At 47.0% G+C, this 24,299-nt stretch overlaps 1 protein-coding gene across 1 annotated transcript in view; it reads right to left on the reverse strand.

Moving 5' to 3' along the window:
- Positions 1 to 850: 850 nt before the first annotated feature.
- The window catches only part of CDHR3 (cadherin related family member 3), a 99,486-nt gene continuing 76,037 nt past the window's right edge, over positions 851 to 24,299 (reverse strand). The window contains exons 14-18 of the mRNA XM_075342568.1: positions 10,777 to 10,952; positions 7,744 to 7,760; positions 6,426 to 6,454; positions 5,947 to 5,995; positions 851 to 1,879 (exon numbers count right to left, since the gene is read on the reverse strand). Of these exons, the coding sequence (XP_075198683.1) occupies positions 1,521 to 1,879; positions 5,947 to 5,995; positions 6,426 to 6,454; positions 7,744 to 7,760; positions 10,777 to 10,952 (630 nt within the window). The 3' untranslated portion in view covers positions 851 to 1,520. The remainder of the gene's footprint in view (positions 1,880 to 5,946; positions 5,996 to 6,425; positions 6,455 to 7,743; positions 7,761 to 10,776; positions 10,953 to 24,299) is intronic.

The following is a 24,299-nucleotide window of genomic DNA, read 5'->3' on the forward strand; positions in this document are numbered from 1 at the left end:
AGGGCACTGTGTGTGTAAGCACATGACAGAAGGGCGAGAAGTCAGCGCAGGAAGACGACCAGGGAAAGGAACACACGAAGGGTGCACCGGTATTGACCTCCGAACTATCCAGGATCGACTGGAGCCCATCGCAGTGAAACCCAGCACTCCAAAGGCGGTCACTGACTGGTCGTGTTACTGTGGAACCTGCTACAGTGAGTAAAAACCCTTGAGACTGCATCCCTGTGTCGCTCCGTTATTCGCCGGCCCCCGAGCCCTGCACCCCGCCATCATAGACTACTACTCCCATCTGCCCTGGGGCCCAGCTCTACCTGTGGAGAGCTATACCAACCAAGCTGCGTCACCATCTGCCCCAGAGGTCCCATTCTCTGGCCAAGTACCACAGGTGGCGTCATGACAAACTATAACTACTACCCCCCATCATTTTCCCCTTTTAAATGACACCACCGGGGTCACGGAACCAGGCCCTGCCACTGCGGCGTGACCAAAAACAGAACCGCGGCCCGGTAATGAGTGCCCCATGGCCCTGGTGGGTGCGTCATCCACCTAATGTTTATAGTCAGTTATATTAATCTTTGTACATTGCACCATGTTGACTCAGTACTAGGATATGGGTCACACAGAATATAAACATGTCAAATTATATTTTAATCCCCCTCCTCCTTCTCACTTCCCCAGGATATTTTACAATTAGTAGTAAGTTGTCATATTACACAGATTAGTTTATCTTCTATTAATTTATTTTTATTATCTTTCTACCCAAATCAAAATGTGATTATATACATAATAAAATATAATTCATATTAATTACAGATTGTGTACATACTTATAAACAAAGCAAATACAGGTATCAAGAATGTTAAGTTCCCACAATGAGATTTTGTTGACTTTTTCATGCTTTATATTTTGGCTGTGCACAAAAACGCAGCGAGTTACAGCTCCAGCAAAGTAAAAGGGAATTATAGAAATCTCTCGCCCATTGTACTTCTTTTAATGCTGTGTAAACTGACCTGTGGTGCGATTTTTAAATTTGCAACATGTCAATTTCTCTTGCTAATTTTATGTGTGGATTTTCCCCATAGAATTGCAGTAGAGGAACATCCCCAGACAAAAAAGACGTTCGGTTTTAGTGTGTTTTACACACCGTACATGCACTAAAAACAAACTTAATCCACACATGACGGTATCAATAAAGTGTTGTCAAACAAACTATTAGGAAATATGTATCAAAAACTAAGATGCTTTATTTAAAGCATGACATACTGAAATGTGAGTGCAGAGTCAAAAATGAACTCAGAAGCACAATGAAAACAATGCAAGTAACCTAACAAACTTAATAGGTGCAGAAATGCTTACGAAACTGTGCAACATCAAAAACTCAAAGTGCTGGATGAAGCTGAAAGCTTTCACGTACAGTTTTGTAAAATCTAAGTGTACACTTGGTTCAGCACTCAAGGGGTTAAGGACGTATTCCGTTCAGTGCTCAGCCATTAGATGAAGATCTAAATGTTTACATTTTGTTAAGTTGGAGTTTTGGGTATTTTAGGAGATACTTTAGGAGAACGTCTTGGTGACAATGGAGATCTGTTAGAAGGATTTTTGTTTTCAGGCTCAATATTGGTTGTCGTTTCTTTAGGCGCTTGCAGCTTATTTGGTGTTCCTGGCACTGCAGTATTTGTCAGATCTTCTGCTTTAGCTCCACTGCTGGGTGTTTTGACCTTTCTATTAGGTGTACCACTTGTTTGTACCGGTCCAGATGTTTGCCCCATAGTATTTACTGGCAATTGCTGTGAGACTGGAGCAGGGATTACTGGCTGGTTTGTGTCTTTCCATCTTCTGGCTCCAGACTTGGAATTGTACTCATAGACACTTCCTGTGACTACAAGGATGAAGAACACACATGAGTGACAACGTCATAGTGAATGTGATATATGAGAATTATATTTTTTATTTCAGACATAATTAGATTAAATTACTTAGAATGAAGAAAATACTATAGAAAGTGAAAACACAAAAAGGTATAAATCATCTGTAGTTATTATTCCTACAAACTGAATCACACATCTTTTTGGGTCATTCTTCTAGTCCCAGACTCTAGTGATGGGTTTGAGCAGGAAAAATCCCAAATCTGAGGTCACTTACTCAGGTCTGCTTTCTACCTACCACCGCTAGAATCATCTCTCATGTCACTACCATTATCCGTTGATACACACTCCCTTCAAATTTTGACATAAAAATCCTAGACCTACTTTATTGTGAAAAAGTTTTAGGCAAATATTTTAAAAATAAATTCTGTCCGGGTTTTGATCCTGTCTACGATTACATGAAGAAACAGATGAATTTGTCAAAGTTAAATCCACAGAAGATCTGTGGTTAGTTCTCCATGATGTTTAGAACAAGTTCCTTCTGAAATTGTGCTCAAGTAGAAGTGTGCTACGAAGAATTGATGCTGGTTTGAAGGCTAATGTGGGCGTCACACGAAACGATCTATCGTGCGATGCATCGTCAGGGTCACAGTTTTCGTGATGCACATCCAGCATCGTTTGTGACGTCGTTTCGTGTGACACCTCCGAGCGTCGCTGAATCGGTCACAAATCGTGAGTCATGTACACGTTGCTTATTTTTAAAAAATCGTTTATTTTTCATGGCGCCGGTAGTTCATCGTACCCGGGGCAGCACACATTGCTCCGTGTGACACCCTGGGAACGATGAACACAACTTACCTGCATCCCGCAGCACCCGCCGGCTATGCGGAAGGAAGGAGGTGGGCGGGATGTTTACGTCCCGCTCATCTCCGCCCCTCCGCTTCTATTGGCCGGCGGCTGTGTGACGTCGCTGTGACGCCGAACGTCCCTCCACCTTCAGGAAGAGAATGTTGGCCGCCCACTGCGAGGTCGCTCAACAGGTAAGTACGTGTGACGGCGGTTTAACGACTTTGTGCAACACGGGCAGCGATTTGCCCGTGACGCACAAACGACGGGGGCGGGTATGATCGCTCATGTGATCACACGATAGATCGTACCGTGTGACGCCCGCATAAGGCTAGTCACACCAAATATTGATTGGATTTACATTTCTCTTTTGTTCACTTTGAATTTTGTTAATTGGTAAAAATAAACTATTAATACTTCTCTTTTTGAAAGCATTCTCCCTAAAACTTTAGCACAGTACTGTATATTTACAAAATAATATTGGTCCATGATAAAAAGTATATATTTTATATATTCGTGACCTATTGTCTCTTAATAATGAAACTGTTTTTCTGGACTTTGATATTATCCCATTTGTTGCTTTATCCTATAGCGGCCTGCGCTTGCTCACACCTGGGTACAGGTCACATCCAGACCTGAATAAACAATGGTGTGTGTGTGTAGGCAAATTGCTGTCATTACAATGTGCGTTCTAGATTCTTATTCCCATCTCTTTTCTTAAGGCCTGTGACACACATCCGTGCCGCCGGCACGTGTTTGTCATTTTTTACACGTACCGGCGGCACGGAGACACGTTAAGCAATGCTACCCTATTGCAGCAGACACACACACGTAAAACCACACGGAACGTGTGTGCGTTTGTACGTGTGTGCATTTTTCAAAGCACTGACATTTCAGTGTTTTCTCCTGCAGCACGGGTGTCACACGGCCCGCACCCGTACCACACGGGTGTAGTGTGGATGCGGTCCCGTGTGACACGCGCCGGAGAAAACACATGTGTCAGTGAAAAAAAAAAAAACCATTTACTCACCTTCTCCAGCCCTCCTGTCTCTGCCGCTGCTGCCTCTTGCTGCCGACCACCGCTCATTATTCTCATTGAATAGTCACTTCACTGCCTGGCAGCAGCAGCAGCGGGGAGACGGGAGGGCTGGAGACCGAGGATCAGCACCACGGACAGCAGCGCGGACAGCAGGAAGGACCACGTGAGTATGTTAATTACCGGTTCTACGTGTGCTATCGCGGATAGCACACGTAGAACACACGTGTCCCGCACGTACCAGAGACACGTACTTACCTGCATGCAACACGCAGGGGAAATACGTGTCTCTCGGCACGTGCGTGATTTTCACGTGAATGTTGCAGAGGCCTAAAAGCGTGTTTCAACTGCAGAAACTTTCCTTAATCTATATATAGTTACATGGTGCACACCTATAGCATGTCAATCAATTTAAGGGACTCTCTTTTGAAAACTGGTGTCTGCCATCCAATGAATGCTGCAAGTCTGGTTTCTTTAATCCTAGTGAGAAGCTGTATTTAACTAGTGCTGTCTACCTCAGTATTACCGCAGAGCTCAGTCATTGCCTGCAGCAGTCATTTGCTGTTGTGACAGCAATGCTCCAGCGTATCAGCATAGACTTTGGGTATCAGCGGATAAGCAGGCCTGGAGCAGCAGTAGATGCATAAAGCACATGCTGTTATTTTTACACAGGACAAGACAATAATGATAAAATAGGTCATCTTTGAAAAACCTTTTAAGATTCCCTACAATATTTAGCCATCCCACTGCTAAAACTTATAATTCCCCACCTTGGCTATTTTAACACATTTATAATTACTGAATTAATTACAAAGCTGTCCCAGATGAAGCATTCATGCAAATCTAAAGGTTGCCACGAAATATATAAAACTGAGTGTATGTATGTGTGTGTGTGTGTGTGTGTGTGTGTGTGTGTGTGTGTGTGTGTGTGTCCGCTAAAGGAATCTGCATTTAGAATCACAAAATCTTGCACAGACACCTCATTTGACTCTGGGAACGTTATAGACTATGTTTTGAGGGAAACATTTCACCCCGCACTTTACAGTTATTCACCAAAATACCTGCTAACATTAAAGTCAAGGGAGCTGGGAATGGATCTGTTATTATAGACTCCTATTATGGACAGAGAAAGAGACGCAAAGAAAGACCCCCACACAGAAAGAGACACAAAGAGATACCTACACACAGAAAGAGACAGACACACAGAAAGTAATAGAAAGAGATACACTCAAACAGAAAGAGGCACAAGGACAGAAGGAGACACAAACACACACACCAAAATAGACACACCGAAAGAGAGACACACTAAGAGACAGACACACCTAAAGAGACACAGAAAGAGACACACTCACACAGAAAGAGACACACAGACAGAAAAAGAAACAAACAGACACATAAATAGAAAGACACATAGAAAGAGACACACACAGAAAGAAACACATAGAAATATACACACAAAGAGACGCACACACTGAAAGAGACACACACATAGAAAAAGACACACAAAGACACATACACAGAAAGAGACGCACACACAGAAAGAGACGCACACACAGAAAGACGCACACACAGAAAGAGACGCACACACAGAAAGAGACACACAGAAACTGGATGTTTGAGGTAATATATTGGCTGTTTTGACAGTTACCCTGGATATTTATCAGGTGGCCTATAGCAACCAATCACAGGTATGCTTCTATTTTGTTACAGGTCAAGGAGCTCTGGTGGGTTGCTATAGGGAATGAAGGACAATCTTAATATAAGACAGCTCATGTGTGAGTTAATAGGATTTCAATGGTGAGTGGGAGAGAGGGAGAGTGGGATAGAGAGACTTAATTACTATCCAGGGCAATGTCGGATTCTACAGCTAGTACATATTAAAGAAAAAGGTAAAATAATTCAGCAGGAAAATTGTATACAAAGGGAGATACAATAATTCAGTTTCCAAATGTAACCTTTTGTGAAATAGTATCTTTGACGTCTATGGGCTATATCTGGTATGGCCGTTTAGTTGCATTCAAACAAATAAGACCGCGCTGCAGTAGTATACTGAACCTGTGGACTACAGAGGTGCTGTTTCCAGAAAAATTATAGGGATGTTGTACCATGGACATACAGAATACTGCACACAGAGGCGCTAAACTACATACTGTAACACCAGTGCAAAAAACAGCTGGGAGCATCTTATGTATATCTTACTTGGATCTATAGCTTCTCCATCAAACACAGTGTTTAACTTGGTCATTTCCTGTAAAATAAATAGAATGGCTGCTGTAATAATGATTCACTCTCCCAATGGTCCCAATGGTCCAATAAAAGTACTTTATTGCAATGGTTAAAGTACAATGTTGTCTATTCCTGCAGCACATTCTATACGGTTTTGTAAAACTTTATATTATTCCATTTTAATTGTGGGAAATATATTCTATTTTCCCTATCACAGCTTGTCCATACAAACAGAAGCTACTCTGTATCTTACTATTTTAAAAAAACATTTCTGGCATTGTGTTTGACTCAAAATTATAAAATTGAGTAAGAAGACTTTGTCATAATGCAATATTTTCAGTGTTTACCAAATTCCAGAAATCTGACATTTATACATTGATAAAATACCCCATTATTTAATATTATGTATTTATTTTATTTAAACATTTATATAAAATTATACATAAACTTACCCAGACAACATCTTGCTTAACCTTCTTTTCTATATATAAAGAAAAAAAAAAATATTGTTATTGATTACATTAAATTAGTGTAATGTGTGCAGTATTCAGTGTTACGGCTGCACCTTGCGAATCTATAGAACCAAGGTTGGCTTTCCTTAGAGCTCTACAACACTGGGAGTTTGCTTCAGTCTGGATCCTCCTCTTGCAAAGTAATAATTGGCATATGGTAGCTATGTAAAATCAGCCTATATAACCTGTGTTTTCATCAACTATTTATGGGTGTATTCATACAGATTTATTTGATGTGGATGTTTTTGACTGAAAATATTTTGGGCATGTCACAAAAATCAAACATGTTTTTTGTGTGAATTTTGACTCAGGTTTTGTAAATAGAGCTTTCTACTTCTAAATCAGTGAACAGAAACATCTGAAAAATTTACTTTTTTTTTTTACGTAGAGAAAAAACAGTGCCGTGTTTTCTCATTAAAATTTATAAAAAAACAAAAAATTGTGCAAAGAGTATAGGAAGCAGTTTTTGAATTTTGGAGCAAAATCCATATAAAAAGATTTCTTTGTGAATATACTCTATGTGATCTAACACATTTATTTAATTAAAAAATAATTCAAACACTTGCCAGTCTAAATTTGTGTCTTGCCATTGCATTTTAATTTGTTATCCTTTTTGATTTTGGATGTCACTAATAAGGTCATGTTTTTCACTATCTGAGTTGGGTGGATCGATTGTGTTATTCTGGTGATTCAGCCATGGCAGTAGTCTTTGGCCACTGGATGGGATTCTCTCGAATCTCCTATCTTCCAGGATCTCCAGTGTGGCTTTTGATTAACCAGGCTGGCGCGATATCATCATTACGGCGGAATATACAGATGACGTTCCGCCAGCCTGGCTTAAAAGCAACTCCAGCATTCACAAAAGGCAAGAAATTTGAGAGTCTCCCATCTAGTGGTCAGAGACTACTGACCTGGCATCTCTACTAGCTACCTCTTTAAAATGCACACTTTTTAGTGCTTTTTTTTCTAGTGGTTATTATTGATATTAAATTGACTGCCCATAGCTGGATAATCCCACTAAAGACAATATCTTCAAGGAATTTGTATGTTCTCCCATGTTTGGGAAGGTTTCCTCCTAGTGCTCTGGTTTTATTAGATGCTCTGAAGATAAGGCATTTAGATTGTGGACCCCAATGGGATCAGTGATGATAATGTCTGTAAAGCGCTGCTGAATATCATGGTACTATATAAGTAAGCGCACTAAATGGTTAGACTTACTCAGCTTTGCATAAAACATAAGTAACACAATTTTACATACCTGGTGGTGGTTTTATTCTGGAAATGAATAAAACAAAGATGACATTACAAGAAAGTGTAAGTAAAAAGTGATAGCAATACATAACAGATATTATACATCCAGTTGGCTATAAAATGAAAGTTATATCCAATGTATGAATGTACCATAATATACATGAATATATACATATACACACACAGAGTATATTTCAAACTCAAAAGGTGGCTTTATACCCTACGACATCGCTAAAGCCGCGTTAGCGATGTCGTTGTGTGTGACACCTATTAGCGATTTTGAATAATTGCAAAAACATTCAAAATCGCTCATCGGTGGCATCCCCCTAATCTCAATTATCGTTGCTGCTGCAGTAACGATGTTGTTCCTCGTTTCTGCGGCAGCAAATATCGCTACGTGTGACACCGCAGAAACGAGGAACATCTCCTTACCTGCGTCCCACCAGCAATGAGGAAGGAAGTAGGTGGGCGGGATTTTCGTCCCGCTCATCTCCGCCCCTCCGCTTTGATTGGGCGGCCGCTTAGTGACGTCGCTGTGACGTCGCGGTGACGCCGAAAGCACCTCCCCCTTGAGGGAGGGATTGCTCGTCAGTCACAGCGACGTCGCAGAGCAGGTATGTGCATGGGATGCTGCCGTAGCGATAATGTTCGCTACGGCAGCGATCACCACATATCGTTACAACGACGGGGGCGGGTGCTATCACGCTCGACATCACTAGCAATTGCTAGCGATGTCGTAGAGTGTAAAGCGGCCCAAAGAGTCAAAGAGCATTTTTTTTCTCTACTCTCATGCTGCCAGAATTATACAAATCAAATTCCTAATGATTACAAATATTACAAACAAATAAACATTATGAAAATATGTTATAGTATTTACTGTACATCTGACATTATGAAAGACTTTATATAAGGTGAGAGGGGTTAAAAATAATCCAGGTATCTAATGCCTAAATATTTTACTAAAAAAGTCAATGTCTGCTCACTAGAAATGAGTGGACTTGTTGAAGTTCTGTTCGGCGGGTTCAGCGTTATGAGAAAGGATTATCATATATGATAAATGTAGGACATAATTGAATAGCCAGACAAACAAAATTTTTCTCTTTATATGACAGATATTATAACTCACTTCTCACATATATTTGTAGTTCATGAGACATACATAACCTTTAGAGTGTATTCAGGCAAATATATAAATTGGTCCGAGATTGTACGCGATGCTCGGATTGACCATGCATCTCCTGCCCCGAGTCGGATAGCTGCATAGAAATTTATGAAGGTGTCTCGCTCAGGTCAGGAGAGCCGTGACTAGTCTGAGCATTGCAGTACGATCTCAGAACAAATTGCACAGACGTGAAATAGCCCTTACTCATACAGTGCCTACAAGTAGTCTTCAACCCCCTGCAGATTTCGCAGGTTTGATAAGATACAAATAAGTTAGAGCCTGCAAACTTCAAACAAGAGCAGGATTTATTAACAGATGCATAAATCTTACAAACCAACAAGTTATGTTGCTCAGTTAAATTTTAATAAATTTTCAACATAAAAGTGTGGGTCAATTATTATTCAACCCCTAAGTTTAATATTTTGTGGAATAACCCTTGTTTGCAATTACAGCTAATAATCGTCTTTTATAAGACCTGATCAGGCCGGCACAGGTCTCTGGAGTTATCTTGACCCACTCCTCCATGCAGATCTTCTCCAAGTTATCTAGGTTCTTTGGGTGTCTCATGTGGACTTTAATCTTGAGCTCCTTCCACAAGTTTTCAATTGGGTTAAAGTCAGGAGACTGACTAGGCCACTGCAACACCTTGATTTTTTCCCTCTTGAACCAGGCCTTGGTTTTCTTGGCTGTGTGCTTTGGGTCATTGTCTTGTTGGAAGATGAAATGATGAGCCATCTTAAGATCCTTGATGGAGGAGCGGAGGTTCTTGGCCAAAATCTCCAGGTAGGCCGTGCTATCCATCTTCCCATGGATGCGGACCAGATGGCCAGGCCCCTTGGCTGAGAAACAGCCCCACAGCATGATGCTGCCACCACCATGCTTGACTGTAGGGATGGTATTCTTGGGGTCGTATGAAGTGCCATCCAGTCTCCAAACGTCACGTGTGTGGTTGGCACCAAAGATCTCGATCTTGGTCTCATCAGACCAGAGAACCTTGAACCAGTCTGTCTCAGAGTCCTCCAAGTGATCTTGAGCAAACTGTAGACGAGCCTTGACATGACGCTTTGAAAGTAAAGGTACCTTACGGGCTCGTCTGGAACGGAGACCATTGCGGTGAAGTACGTTACTTATGGTATTGACTGAAACCAATGTCCCCACTGCCATGAGATCTTCCCGGAGCTCCTTCCTTGTTGTCCTTGGGTTAGCCTTGACTCTTCGGACAAGCCTGGCCTCGGCACAGGTGGAAACTTTCAAAGGCTGTCCAGGTCGTGGAAGGCTAACAGTAGTTCCATAAGCCTTCCACTTCCGGATGATGCTCCCAACAGTGGAGACAGGTAGGCCCAACTCCTTGGAAAGGGTTTTGTACCCTTTGCCAGCCTTGTGACCCTCCACGATCTTGTCTCTGATGGCCTTGGAATGCTCGTTTGTCTTTCCCATGTTGACCAAGTATGAGTGCTGTTCACAAGTTTGGGGAGGGTCTTAATTAGTCAGAAAAGGCTGGAAAAAGAGATAATTAATCCAAACATGTGAAGCTCATTGTTCTTTGTGCCTGAAATACTTCTTAATACTTTAGGGGAACCAAACAGAATTCTTGTGGTTTGAGGGGTTGAATAATAAATGACCCTCTGAATAAACTTTTCACAATTTAAAAAAAAAATAAAAAAATAAATAACATTCTTTTTTGCTGCAGTGCATTTCACACTTCCAGGCTGATCTACAGTCCAAATGTCACAATGCCAAGTTAATTCCGAATGTGTAAACCTGCTAAATCTGCAGGGGGTTGAATACTACTTGTAGGCACTGTATGTCTATATTAGATGGAACATTTCACCTGAAGTGAAATCCACAAACGGCATACAATTTTACCATAATACTCACAGTGGTTCCGTTTCCGGTTTAGTACGTCCAGGGCATGGACAGTACTTTGCAAGAAGGTAAATTAGTAATCCAAGGAGCCCAAGTAGAAGCAAAGCACCAACTGTGCACACAAATGGTATATACCATGCCAATGGGGAATACACATTTTTAGATGTTGTCACATACACTACTCTAGGCTGTAAAAAAAAAAAAAGAGATATTTTAGTTTAGCCATTAACAAAAGTGCAGCAATTGAAAAAGTTCAAGTTTGTTGTTTATTTAATTTTGATAGTTTTGACATTTAGTGTACAGTTAGAATAATTTAGCATTTTGATAAATGGGACTTTTACAAAGGCATTAACAGAAATATGTTTATTTTATTTACATTCTTTTTTATTTCTTTGTTTTGAACAGGGGAAAAAGGCAGAGTTTGGGTTTTTTTTATATTTCTTTTACAATATTTTTAACTCGCCTTAAGGGTCCTTAACTTGTGATTGTTTTAGGACTCATACTATTTACTGCAGTACTACAGTATATTGCATTAATTAGTGTAAGTAACTGGCTAACATGGCAGCCATGGGGGTCTTTAGGACGTCCCTAGCTGCCACAGTAACCAATCAGTTCCCCGCATTATCACATGCACTAGTAAACTAGATACTTAAATGCCCCTTACAGTGATTGACAGTGGCATTTAATATGTTAAACAGCAGTGATCAGAGCAAGCTCCCATTGCTGCTGTTGCAGGAAGATGCTGGTGCTGGCTGTGTTACACAGTCATCTTCCACCTGGTGTGGTGCTGAGCCCACTTTATGCAGCCTGCAAGTGGCCTGTGGTGAAAATATACATTGCAGGTCATTCGGGGATTAAAGGGCTGTTTAGCAAATAAAAGTTCTCTTTTTTTTTTTGCTAAATGGATGTGGATCGCTGATGATGTGGGGATGTGTGAGCTACAGGAAACTTGGTCAAAGTTGAAGGAAAGATAAATGCAACATGTTATCAGCAACTACTTGAGGCAAATTTGCGCTCATCAGCCCGGAAGCTGCACATGGGATGTACTTGGACGTTCCAACATGACAATGATCCAAAACACAAGGCCAAGTCAACCTGTCATTGGCTACAGCAGAACAAAGTGAAGGTTCTGGAGAGGCCATCTCAGTCTCCTGACCTCAATATCATTGAGCCACTGTGGGGAGAACTCAAGCATGCAGTTCATGCAAGAAAGACCAGGAATTTACAGGAATAGGGCTCTTTTTGCCAAGAAGAATGGGCAGTTTTACCATCTGAGAAAATAAAGAGTCTCATCCACAACTACCACAAAAGACTTCAAGTTGTCATTGATGTTAGAGGGGGCAATACACGGTATTAAGAACTGGGGTATGTGAACTTTTGATCAGGGTCATTTGGATGTTTTTGATTTAAAAAGAGAAAGCACAGTAGTTTGAAACTAAATGACTTGACCCAAACACTAACCATGAGTGGGAAAAAAGGATTTTGTGTTATCATTTTTATATTCTCTGTAAAAAGGCCAAAAAAGCAAAAAATCTGCCGGGGTATGTAAATTTTTGAGCACAACTGTATTTTCTATATCATTTCCTCCAGGTTTTCAAGATCTTTTTGTTGTCATTCTGTTAGAACCTATATGTGCATCCCATGACAAGGATGATTTTAATTTTACTAGAAGTAAACATTGAATGTTCCAATAGAATGATGAGAAGTAGAGATCTTAAAAACCATGAGGCACTGATGGGCTTTGTTTACATAAGTAAAAAACACTGAACATATGAACAGCAAAGTGGTTACACAATAGAAATAAGTTGGAAGAACCTTTCTATTTTAAGGCATTTTTCAGGCTTTGTTTTGTCTTTGTATTTTTTTAAGAAGATATGCTAAAAAACTCCTCAAAATATTCTGTGTAGACATAGCCATGAAGTGTATCAGAAAAGGGGAGAATTTCTTTTTCACGACACTATAACTTGTCCACTGAAACAGGAATCTCCCTTTAACTGCTGACATTCCACTACTTTGGGCAGCCCTGTCCATATTCACACCGGACATGCACTCTAGATTAGCTCCATCGTTTCAGTAGAGCCACGCTGTAAACTTGTGGTATATGGAATAAACATAATTATCTTTGTCACCTAGAGAGCTCAGTAACAAATACAGTGTATCAGGTTACAATAAAAGCAAGCATTTACACATCCTAAAAGCGTTAATCTAACTTCAGAGAAAACGTGATTGTGCTAGACTGTGACCGTTAATCCTCAGGTGACAAATAAACCGAAGGCAAATATAAGCAAGTATTGGTGCCATTAAAAACATCCAGAGGTATCAGTGTGAAAAAAAAACCTTTCGGTCACATATTCACCTGTACTATGTAAATAGAAGGACGTGAGCTACTCTCTGACTTTACATCTTGTTACTTAGAATAACATCCTTATCACCAATCCATATTGCTGGGTCATAATACAAGAGCTGTTGCAAATATGACAATGAGAGAACGAGTTGATCCGGTGATTTCCAACATGATTGCTTTTGGAGAACCACCCAAAAATCTTTCCACTAGTGAGGAACACCTAAAGCCTTAAAGAAGCTTGGTATAAGGTAGTTGGCAAAGGAGTTTAGAACTCTTGTAGTGTTAGAATAATTTACTTCTGAAATGTTTTCGGCTTTACATAGTACCTTTGAGCAAACTGAAGTCAGTTTTCTGTTTTAGTGAAAACATTTATCGAGGTTTGAGGAAACCCCAAGGTTCAAGGTAGTTGGTATGCAAGAAAGACTTTCATACCTACCATCAAGGCGTAAGTATAAAATTTGCAGGTGTTGCAATCTGACCCTGGTCCTGGAGCTTAATGGACCCAAACGGTCCATTTGGCCCATATTATATTATCAATATTATTACAGACCCATGATAATTAGGGCCCTGTTGGAGATTTTGCACTGATATTTTGAGATTTTGAGCTTCAAGTTATGCCATTGCCTACCAATTTGTGTTTAGTCATGGAAGATGACTACTATGTTCCACACATCTCACATATCTACTGGCACATGGATACCTGTGTCATATATTGGATGATGTGTGAGAGGTTCTTTATTTCTACGCATTTCAAAGTGAAACCTCACTTCTTCTTTAGGAAATCTACCAAAATGGGTTTCCTGAATCAGAAGTGGGGTTCACTTTGAAACGCATAGGAGTAAACCACCTCTCACACATCATCCGGTGTATTGGACATACATGTTTCTGCAGCAGCATGGTTCTTTTTCCATGATTTTATTCTGGTTCCGGTACTTCCCATTTGGCCTTGGGGCACGTGGATTCTGCGTTACCTGCACTATGCCTGTATTACTGGTTGTGTGTCATGTAGTGGGTGGGCCTACCCCCTACTAGTTTAACATAGTTACCTGGCACTGTGATTATTAAAAATGTTGAATTTTATGTTTTTATGTGATGTGTGAGGGCACCCCCTAGTGGCCGGGTGGGACGGCTGTTGCCACCGGGGAGGAGGAGTCGGCCGGATATCTAGGCTAGGTCTGAATGTGTGTGGGGTAGAGAGATCCGGGTCAGCGGAGTGCGAGCATCTGCAGCGGCAAGTGCGATTGTGTGAGCGTAACATCAAGGGACACCAAGGAGGAGGAGGTGAACGTAACCTCAGAGCCTATTCTGCCGGTGTGGGTCCGGTGTATGCTTGGCTGAATAGTGGGTGTCCCGAAGGAAGTAGAGTACGGAGGGCATATCCCCACCCGAGGTGACGTTTGGTCAGAGTGTCCCCAGCTCCACTAATATGGCCGTGATCCGCTGACCGGAGTGATTTTTACCGGAGTGTCTGTCAAGCTGTGAAATCCGGGACAGCAGTGTGTGCACTTGGGCAGAGTGTGAGCGAAACAGCACGGGACACCGGAGATAAGGAGGTGGACGCAACCTCAGAGCCTATTCTGCCGGTGTGGGTCCGGTGTATGCTTGGCTGAATAGTGGGTGTCCCGAAGGAAGTAGAGTACGGAGGGCATATCCCCACCCGAGGTGGCGTTTGGTCAGGGTGTTCCCAGCTCCACTGAAAGTCTACAACTGCCTGTTTCTTTACTGTCTGCTGTTCGGATTATTGGACTGTGCTGAATAAATGTTCTCTTTTATTGCATTCAACTCCTGCCTGAAGTCTTTTTGTGTAATGGAGAACGAAGACACTGACACACACTGCTTTAACTCTAAAGAAGTGATGAAGACAGGGATGGGCCTGCACCATAGTGCTGCCACGACTACACAGCCAGAGGCCTCCCTGCCTGGTCACTTCATGTGGCGTAGTCGGCAGGATCCAAGTCCCTTGCCGGAGAACCAGGAGTCTGAAGACCAAGTAGTGCCTGAAGCACGGAATTCGGACGATGAAAGAAGAGTTCCAGTCCCACGGTGGGAGGAAGAAGTGCCCAAGGCGTTGGACCGGGCACAAGATGGCGGCAAGGAGGCCGTTATCTGTGAGGAAGAAAGGGCGCGAAAAGTTGGCGCCGAAAGAAGAGCCTGGGGCTGGCCGGCGCCGAAGAAAAAGGACAGAGTACTCCGCCCAAAGAGGGGAGGCGCCAGCTCCAGGGCATTGAAGACTAAAAAAAGGAAAAAGAAGTACCTCGGCGGAGGAGTCGAAATGATGCGCAAGGCTGGGGGTGGAGTTTGTTCAAAAGCGGGAAACGAAAACCCGCCTCCACTTCCTCCAGTCTCAGTGTCGACATCACCGCCATTACCAGTGATTATCGAGATGGAGAACTTTGGGCAACCTGCGGAGTTGGCGACGACCATGGCCCTCATCAGCCTTGGCCGAGGCCGACCCCGGTTCGCCCCTGCTAACGAGGCCGCGATAGCGGATCTCCCCATTGGGCCGGGAGGCTCTACCAGACCGGACAAGGTCTCTTGGAAGACCTCGTGGGACGCTCAAACCGGGAGCACCATTACGGAAGTGAAGGCGACCTATGCTACCCCGCCCATGCCAAGCCGTCCGGGAGTTGCTGTTTTCCCTTGGGACACCCCGCAGCTTAACGCCGCTGCCACACCATTTGTTCCGGTGCCGGAGTCGGCCGAAGAGTTAGCCGAGCGTCTAGAGGAGGACCACCTGGGCTTCTTCTGGGACCCAGTCATCGCCCCGCCGGAGAGGGCGCGTCCCAGTGTTCCGCCCCCGAAGCCTGATCCCGTCCGGGAACGGCTCATGGCTGAGACCATAGTCCGGGAAATGCTGTCCGGCCCCGGTGGAGAAGATCTGGCTCAGCAGTTCGTGACCGGGGTGGTTGTCAAATTCAACCAGCAGGAGGGGTATGGATTCATCCGTGAAGTAGAGACCGGGGATGACTACTTTTACAACCGAGTTCACCTGGATGTAGAAGGACTCCCCAAGCGACTCCATACCCTGTGGCCGGGCGAGAAAGTCAGCTTCTTGCCGGACAAAGGCAGCCGCGGTCTGTTCGCGGTGTGTGTTTCCCGCATGCCCACCACCCGGGAAGCGGAGCAGTGGCAGGAGGAGATTGCCTGGGAAGAGCAGCAAGAGCGACGACAGAGCCGTACCAGACCGGCCGCGCCTCCTCAACCCCGGCGCGTACCGACGGCTGCCCCGGAAGCAGAGGCAGAGCCAGCCCTCGATCCGGAGAGGCTTCCAACCGTGGTGGCGGTGACGCAAAATGTCAACAACAGGCCAGTTTTTATGCTGGACGCGTCGCCCGCCGCACCACCACCGTCCCGGGCGGAGACGCCATCACCACCAAGAGGTGCTGCAGCAGCTGTGCCGGAGGAGCCGTGCTACGCTCCGGTGACTTTCAGGCGGATCCGCCGCCAGCCAGGACAAACTCTGGGGGCCTATATCCAGGCTCAAGCGGAAGAATGGAAGAGAGCCTGGCCCCCAGAGTAAGCTGTTCGCTCCAGCACCTGTTAAGACCGGGATGGTTGTAAACCGGCAGAAAGTTGTTTTTGTTGGAAAGTTTCACGGGCCTGTTGCCCTGCAGCAAAGACCGGGAGCGCTATTGAAGCCTCCGGGCACCTTCAGCAAAGACCGGGAGCGCTATTGAAGCCTCCGGGCACCTTCAGCAAAGACCGGGAGCGCTATTGAAGCCTCCGGGCGCACATCTAAGACCGGGAGCGCTGTCGAGCCTCCGGGCGCTATCCAGAGACCGGGAGCGCTGTTGCGCCATCAAGCGCCCCTCAAGACCGGGAGCGCCGCTGAACTGGTGCCGCTGTTGAGGACTGAACCGAAAGGTTTTTATGTGTTTATGTTTTTATGGGTTTAAGAGCCTTGCCGGGAGGCTCGGATTTTAAGAGGGGAGGCATGTAGTGGGTGGGCCTACCCCCTACTAGTTTAACATAGTTACCTGGCACTGTGATTATTAAAAATGTTGAATTTTATGTTTTTATGTGATGTGTGAGGGCACCCCCTAGTGGCCGGGTGGGACGGCTGTTGCCACCGGGGAGGAGGAGTCGGCCGGATATCTAGGCTAGGTCTGAATGTGTGTGGGGTAGAGAGATCCGGGTCAGCGGAGTGCGAGCATCTGCAGCGGCAAGTGCGATTGTGTGAGCGTAACATCAAGGGACACCAAGGAGGAGGAGGTGAACGTAACCTCAGAGCCTATTCTGCCGGTGTGGGTCCGGTGTATGCTTGGCTGAATAGTGGGTGTCCCGAAGGAAGTAGAGTACGGAGGGCATATCCCCACCCGAGGTGACGTTTGGTCAGAGTGTCCCCAGCTCCACTAATATGGCCGTGATCCGCTGACCGGAGTGATTTTTACCGGAGTGTCTGTCAAGCTGTGAAATCCGGGACAGCAGTGTGTGCACTTGGGCAGAGTGTGAGCGAAACAGCACGGGACACCGGAGATAAGGAGGTGGACGCAACCTCAGAGCCTATTCTGCCGGTGTGGGTCCGGTGTATGCTTGGCTGAATAGTGGGTGTCCCGAAGGAAGTAGAGTACGGAGGGCATATCCCCACCCGAGGTGGCGTTTGGTCAGGGTGTTCCCAGCTCCACTGAAAGTCTACAACTGCCTGTTTCTTTACTGTCTGCTGTTCGGATTATTGGACTGTGCTGAATAAATGTTCTCTTTTATTGCATTCAACTCCTGCCTGAAGTCTTTTTGTGTAATGGAGAACGAAGACACTGACACACACTGCTTTAACTCTAAAGAAGTGATGAAGACAGGGATGGGCCTGCACCATAGTGCTGCCACGACTACACAGCCAGAGGCCTCCCTGCCTGGTCACTTCAGTCACGCAACCATACAAGGTGAGCAACTAGCCCTCCTGATCTATTCTCTGTTTTTTGGGTAAGACTCTATTGCGCTTGTCTATCCACAATAATCTGTCTCATATATTAGTATAACATATGCATTGTCAAGAAACAATTATGGAACATCTTATTTTAAAGGGGTTGCCCACTACTTTTACATTGATGGCCTATCCTTAGGTTAGGTCATCAATGTCTGATCAGCCGGGGTCCAACATCCCGCACCCCTGCCGATCAGCTGTTCTCGGTCCCGGCAGCGACAGCAGACAGCCGGAAATGTTCAGTTCCGTAGCTGCTCCATCTTCTCATAGCGGCCGTGGCCGGGTACTGCACATCTGCCTCCCATTCTAATAACTTGGAGGTGGATGTGCAATACCCAGCAGCGGTTGCTATCAGAAGATTTAGCAGCTATGGAACTGAGCATTTCCGGCTGTCTGCTGCCGACCGAGAACAGAGATCGGTAGGGGTGCGGCGTGTCGGACGCGATCAGACATTAATGACCTATCCTAAGGATAGGCCACCAATGTAAAAATAGGGGACAAACCTCTTTAAGATATTTTCTAAGATGTCTTAAATTATTGCCAAAAAAACCCAACAAAAGTACAGACTTGAGATTTGATGGAATGCAGCATGGAGAAACGGAAATAATTATACATACAGTATTTAGCCAGTAATTTTTACATGCATCTAGCTTGGAAGTGTGTATAGCAGGGCAAGCGACCAGTGTGCCAGCTGGGGACAACCCACGTGCTAGCTTTGGCAGAGCTGGGGCATCAAATTAATCTTTTGTCTTGATAGTTTTTTATTGAAATGTTTTTTTAAAATATTTGTTCATTTTGTTTGTAAATTAAAACTAGTTTAGTATAATCTAACATCAGCTGGAAATAAAGGTAAAATCACTATGGAAATACAAACCTTGTGAAACAATCCAGCTTGGTTAGAAATAGTGATATTTCTCTGAATTGACACAGTAAAGGCAATCTGTCAGCAGATCAATGCTTATAAGCCGTTTATATAGGCATGCAGCTCATAGAGGGCTGAATAAAGTGACACCTTAATATCTATGATACGATGGCTTATTCCACACAAATTGACAGTTTTCTTATATGCAAATGAGCTATTAGGAATATAGGCTGAACACAGATCTGCTTCCAGAACAATACATCTATATATATAATTGCCTTATTCTGTCTGTCTGTCTGTCTGTCTGTCTGTCATGCTCCGAAATTGTGTCCTTACGGTGACACAAAGCTGATTGGCCGCTGGGCTCGCCATGGCCCCGCCCCCCCACATGGATTGGCCTCTCGCCCCGGGTCTCTGCAGGCCCTGCCCCCCTCACGCAATGCACGCTCGCTCTGGCCCAACTGACACGGAGCTCCGATTCCCAGGTGAGTACACACACATAAAATCACACTCACTCTCACACACACCTCACACATTACATCCACACACTCACAACATCCTGGGATATCGCTTGCTTCTACACCGGCTCCGTCAGGATCCCAGCAGCGCCAGACATAACCTTGCGATGCTGGGATCTTGACGGAGCCCGTGAACGCTGGTAACCATTATACACATCGGGTAACTAAGGTCCCTTAGTTACCCGATGTGTATCATAGTTACCAGTGTACACCGGCTCACACTCACTCTCACACACACATCACACATACATCACATCGCATCCACATACTCACAGCATCCGGCGATATCGCTTGCTTCTCGGCCTCGATACTGTGCTGTGAGCTTCCAGGACCTGCCGGAGGATCACATGGCCAGAAGCATGTGGTATCTCCGGATGTTGTGAGTATGAGCGTGGATGTGCGATATCGTCAGTGTGTGTGTGCGTGAGTGTATGCGATCGGGTGTGTGTGAGTGTATGCGATCAGGTGTGTGTGAGTGTATGCGATCGGGTGTGTGTGAGTGTATGCGATCAGGTGTGTGTGAGTGTATGCGATCAGGTGTGTGTGAGTGTATGCGATCGGGTGTGTGTGTGTGTGTGAGTGTATGCGATCGGATCTGTGAGTGTTGGCAGAGGAGCACGGCGTGCTGGAGGAGGCTGGGAGGAGAGAGGCTGATCCTGGGGAAGGCTGGGATGGGGAGGCTGATGCTGGAGACGGAGAGGCTGATGCTGTGATGGGGAGGCTGATGCTGGGATGGGGAGGCTGATGCTGGAGACGGAGAGGCTGATGCTGGGATGGAGAGGCTGATGCTGGGGACAGAGAGGCTGATGCTGGGATGGGGAGGCTGATGCTGGAGACGGAGAGGCTGATGCTGGAGACAGAGAGGCTGATGCTGGAGACAGAGAGGCTGATGCTGGGGACAGAGAGGCTGATGCTGGGGACAGAGAGGCTGATGCTGGGGACAGAGAGGCTGATGCTGGGATGGGGAGGCTGATGCTGGAGACAGAGAGGCTGATGCTGGGGACAGAGAGGCTGATGCTGGGGACAGAGAGGCTGATGCTGGGGACAGAGAGGCTGATGCTGGAGACAGAGAGGCTGATGCTGGAGACAGAGAGGCTGATGCTGGGGACAGAGAGGCTGATGCTGGGGACAGAGAGGCTGATGCTGGAGACAGAGAGGCTGATGCTGGAGACAGAGAGGCTGATGCTGGGATGAGAGAGGCTGATGCTGGGGACAGAGAGGCTGATGCTGGGGACAGAGAGGCTGATGCTGGGGACAGAGAGGCTGATGCTGGAGACAGAGAGGCTGATGCTGGGGACAGAGAGGCTGATGCTGGGGACAGAGAGGCTGATGCTGGAGACAGAGAGGCTGATGCTGGGGACAGAGAGGCTGATGCTGGGGACAGAGAAGCTGATGCTGGAGACAGAGAGACTGATGCTGGGGACAGAGGGGCTGATGCTGGAGACAGAGAGGCTGATGCTGGGGACAGAGAGGCTGATGCTGGGGACAGAGAGGCTGATGCTGGGGACAGAGAGGCTGATTCTGAGGACAGAGAGGCTGATGCTGGGGACAGAGAGGCTGATGCTGGAGACAGAGAGGCTGATGCTGGGGACAGAGAAGCTGATGCTGGGGACAGAGAGGCTGATGCTGGGGACAGAGAGGCTGATGCTGGGAGGAGAGAGGCTGATGCTGGGAGGAGAGAGGCTGATGCTGGGGACAGAGAGGCTGATGCTGGGGACAGAGAGGCTGATGCTGGCGCAGCATGGCAGATGGAGCACGTTTGGGAGTGCGCAGCATGGCGGATGGAGCACGTTTGGGAGTGCGCAGCATGGCGGATGGAGCACGTTTGGGAGTGCGCAGCATGGCGGATGGAGCACGTTTGGGAGTGCGCAGCATGGCGGATGGAGCACGTTTGGGAGTGCGCAGCATGGCGGATGGAGTACGTTTGGGAGTGCGCAGCATGGCGGATGGAGCACATTTGGGAGTGCGCAGCATGGCGGCTGGAGCACGTTTGGGAGTGCGCAGCATGGCGGCTGGAGCACGTTTGGGAGTGCGCAGCATGGTGGATGGAGCACGTTTGGGAGTGCGCAGCATGGGGTATGCAGCACGATGGGGAGTGCGGAGTATGGCGGATGGAGCACGTTTGGGAGTGCGCAGCATGGCGGATGGACCCCGTTTGGGAGTGCGCAGCATGGCGGATGGGGCACGTTTGGGAGTGCGCAGCATGGGAGATGGAGCACGATGGGGAGTGCGCAGCATGGCGGATGGAGCACGTTTGGGAGTGCGCAGCATGGGGGATGGGGTACGATGGGGAGTGCGCAGCATGGCGGATGGAGCACGTTTGGGAGTGCGCAGCATGGCGAATGGAGCATGTTTGGGAGTGCGCAGCATGGCGAATGGAGCACGTTTGGGAGTGCGCAGGATGGGAGATGGAGCACGATGGGGGGTGCGCAGCATACGGAATGGAGTACGTTTGGGAGTGCGCAGCATGGTGGATGGAGCACGTTTGGGAGTGCGCAGCATGGGGGATGCAGCACGATGGGGAGTGCGGAGTATGGCGGATGGAGCACGTTTGGGAGTGCGCAGCATGGCGGATGGACCACGTTTGGGAGTGCGCAGCATGGCGGATGGAGCACGTTTGGGAGTGCGCAGCATGGGAGATGGAGCACGATGGGGGGTGCGCAGCATAGGGGATGGAGCACGATGGGGAGTGCGCTGCATGGGGGATGGAGCACTATGGGGAGTGCGGAGTATGGCGGATGGAGCACGTTTGGGAGTGCGCAGCATGGCGGATGGAGCACGTTTGGGAGTGCGCAGCATGGCGGATGGAGCACGTTTGGGAGTGCGCAGCATGGGAGATGGAGCACGATGGGGAGTGCGCAGCATGGCGGATGGAGCACGTTTGGGAGTGCGCAGCATGGGGGATGGAGCACGATGGGGAGTGCGCAGCATGGCGGATGGAGCACGTTTGGGAGTGCGCAGCATGGCGGATGGAGTACGTTTGGGAGTGCGCAGCATGGCGGATGGAGCACATTTGGGAGTGCGCAGCATGGCGGCTGGAGCACGTTTGGGAGTGCGCAGCATGGCGGCTGGAGCACGTTTGGGAGTGCGCAGCATGGTGGATGGAGCACGTTTGGGAGTGCGCAGCATGGGGTATGCAGCACGATGGGGAGTGCGGAGTATGGCGGATGGAGCACGTTTGGGAGTGCGCAGCATGGCGGATGGACCCCGTTTGGGAGTGCGCAGCATGGCGGATGGGGCACGTTTGGGAGTGCGCAGCATGGGAGATGGAGCACGATGGGGAGTGCGCAGCATGGCGGATGGAGCACGTTTGGGAGTGCGCAGCATGGGGGATGGGGTACGATGGGGAGTGCGCAGCATGGCGGATGGAGCACGTTTGGGAGTGCGCAGCATGGCGAATGGAGCATGTTTGGGAGTGCGCAGCATGGCGAATGGAGCACATTTGGGAGTGCGCAGGATGGGAGATGGAGCACGATGGGGGGTGCGCAGCATACGGAATGGAGTACGTTTGGGAGTGCGCAGCATGGTGGATGGAGCACGTTTGGGAGTGCGCAGCATGGGGGATGCAGCACGATGGGGAGTGCGGAGTATGGCGGATGGAGCACGTTTGGGAGTGCGCAGCATGGCGGATGGACCACGTTTGGGAGTGCGCAGCATGGCGGATGGAGCACGTTTGGAGTGCGCAGCATGGGAGATGGAGCACGATGGGGGGTGCGCAGCATAGGGGATGGAGCACGATGGGGAGTGCGCTGCATGGGGGATGGAGCACTATGGGGAGTGCGGAGTATGGCGGATGGAGCACGTTTGGGAGTGCGCAGCATGGCGGATGGAGCACGTTTGGGAGTGCGCAGCATGGCGGATGGAGCACGTTTGGGAGTGCGCAGCATGGGAGATGGAGCACGATGGGGAGTGCGCAGCATGGCGGATGGAGCACGTTTGGGAGTGCGCAGCATGGGGGATGGAGCACGATGGGGAGTGCGCAGCATGGCGGAAGGAGCACGTTTGGGAGTGTGCAGCATGGCGGATGGAGCACGTTTGGGAGTGCGCAGCATGGCGGATGGAGCATGTTTGGGAGTGCGCAGGATGGGAGATGGAGCACGATGGGGGGTGCGCAGCATGGGGGATGGAGCACGATGGGGAGTGCGCTGCATGGGGGATGGAGCACGATGGGAAGTGCACACCTCCCCCCAACACACACACACACACGCGCGCGCGCACTGCACAACACACCACACACACACACTAGGAACCACAAACAACTGCCCTACACAGACACCCACACACACAGACAACGCTGCACACACAAATATACGCACATACCGCACAACACACACATTGCACAAAACATACCTCCCTCCAAAACACACCACACACACACAAACCGCGCAACACACACACAACGCTACAGACACACAGCGCTCCACAAACAACGCAACACACAAACAACACCGCTCTCAACCCCCATCACACCCAGACAACACCCAGAACATGTACAGCGCCCTACACAAACACTTGGTAACTACACACAACAACATCTATATATATATATATATATATATATATATAACAAAAATCATACATGAACTACACAATACGTAAATTCTAGAATACCCGATGCGTAGAATCGGGCCACCTTCTAGTGTTAAATAAAAGCAGGTGTTACCAGTGTCAATCAAGTAATAACTGACATATTGATCACACAGCTCTGCAGTGACATCAGAACAAAATCACCAAAGTATGGGGGAGAGGGAGCTCACCAGGTTCTCTGCAAACCCCACCAATGCACAGACGTGGCTGGCCACCACATATAATCGAGGAAGGAAGGAAATTCAGCATCAGGTTCTTTCTTAAAAGTGGTATCCAAATTTATTTAGAAAATCGTACTTGCAA

Source organism: Anomaloglossus baeobatrachus, chromosome 4 (genome assembly GCF_048569485.1).
Source record: "Anomaloglossus baeobatrachus isolate aAnoBae1 chromosome 4, aAnoBae1.hap1, whole genome shotgun sequence".
Classification (NCBI taxonomy): domain Eukaryota; kingdom Metazoa; phylum Chordata; class Amphibia; order Anura; family Aromobatidae; genus Anomaloglossus; species Anomaloglossus baeobatrachus.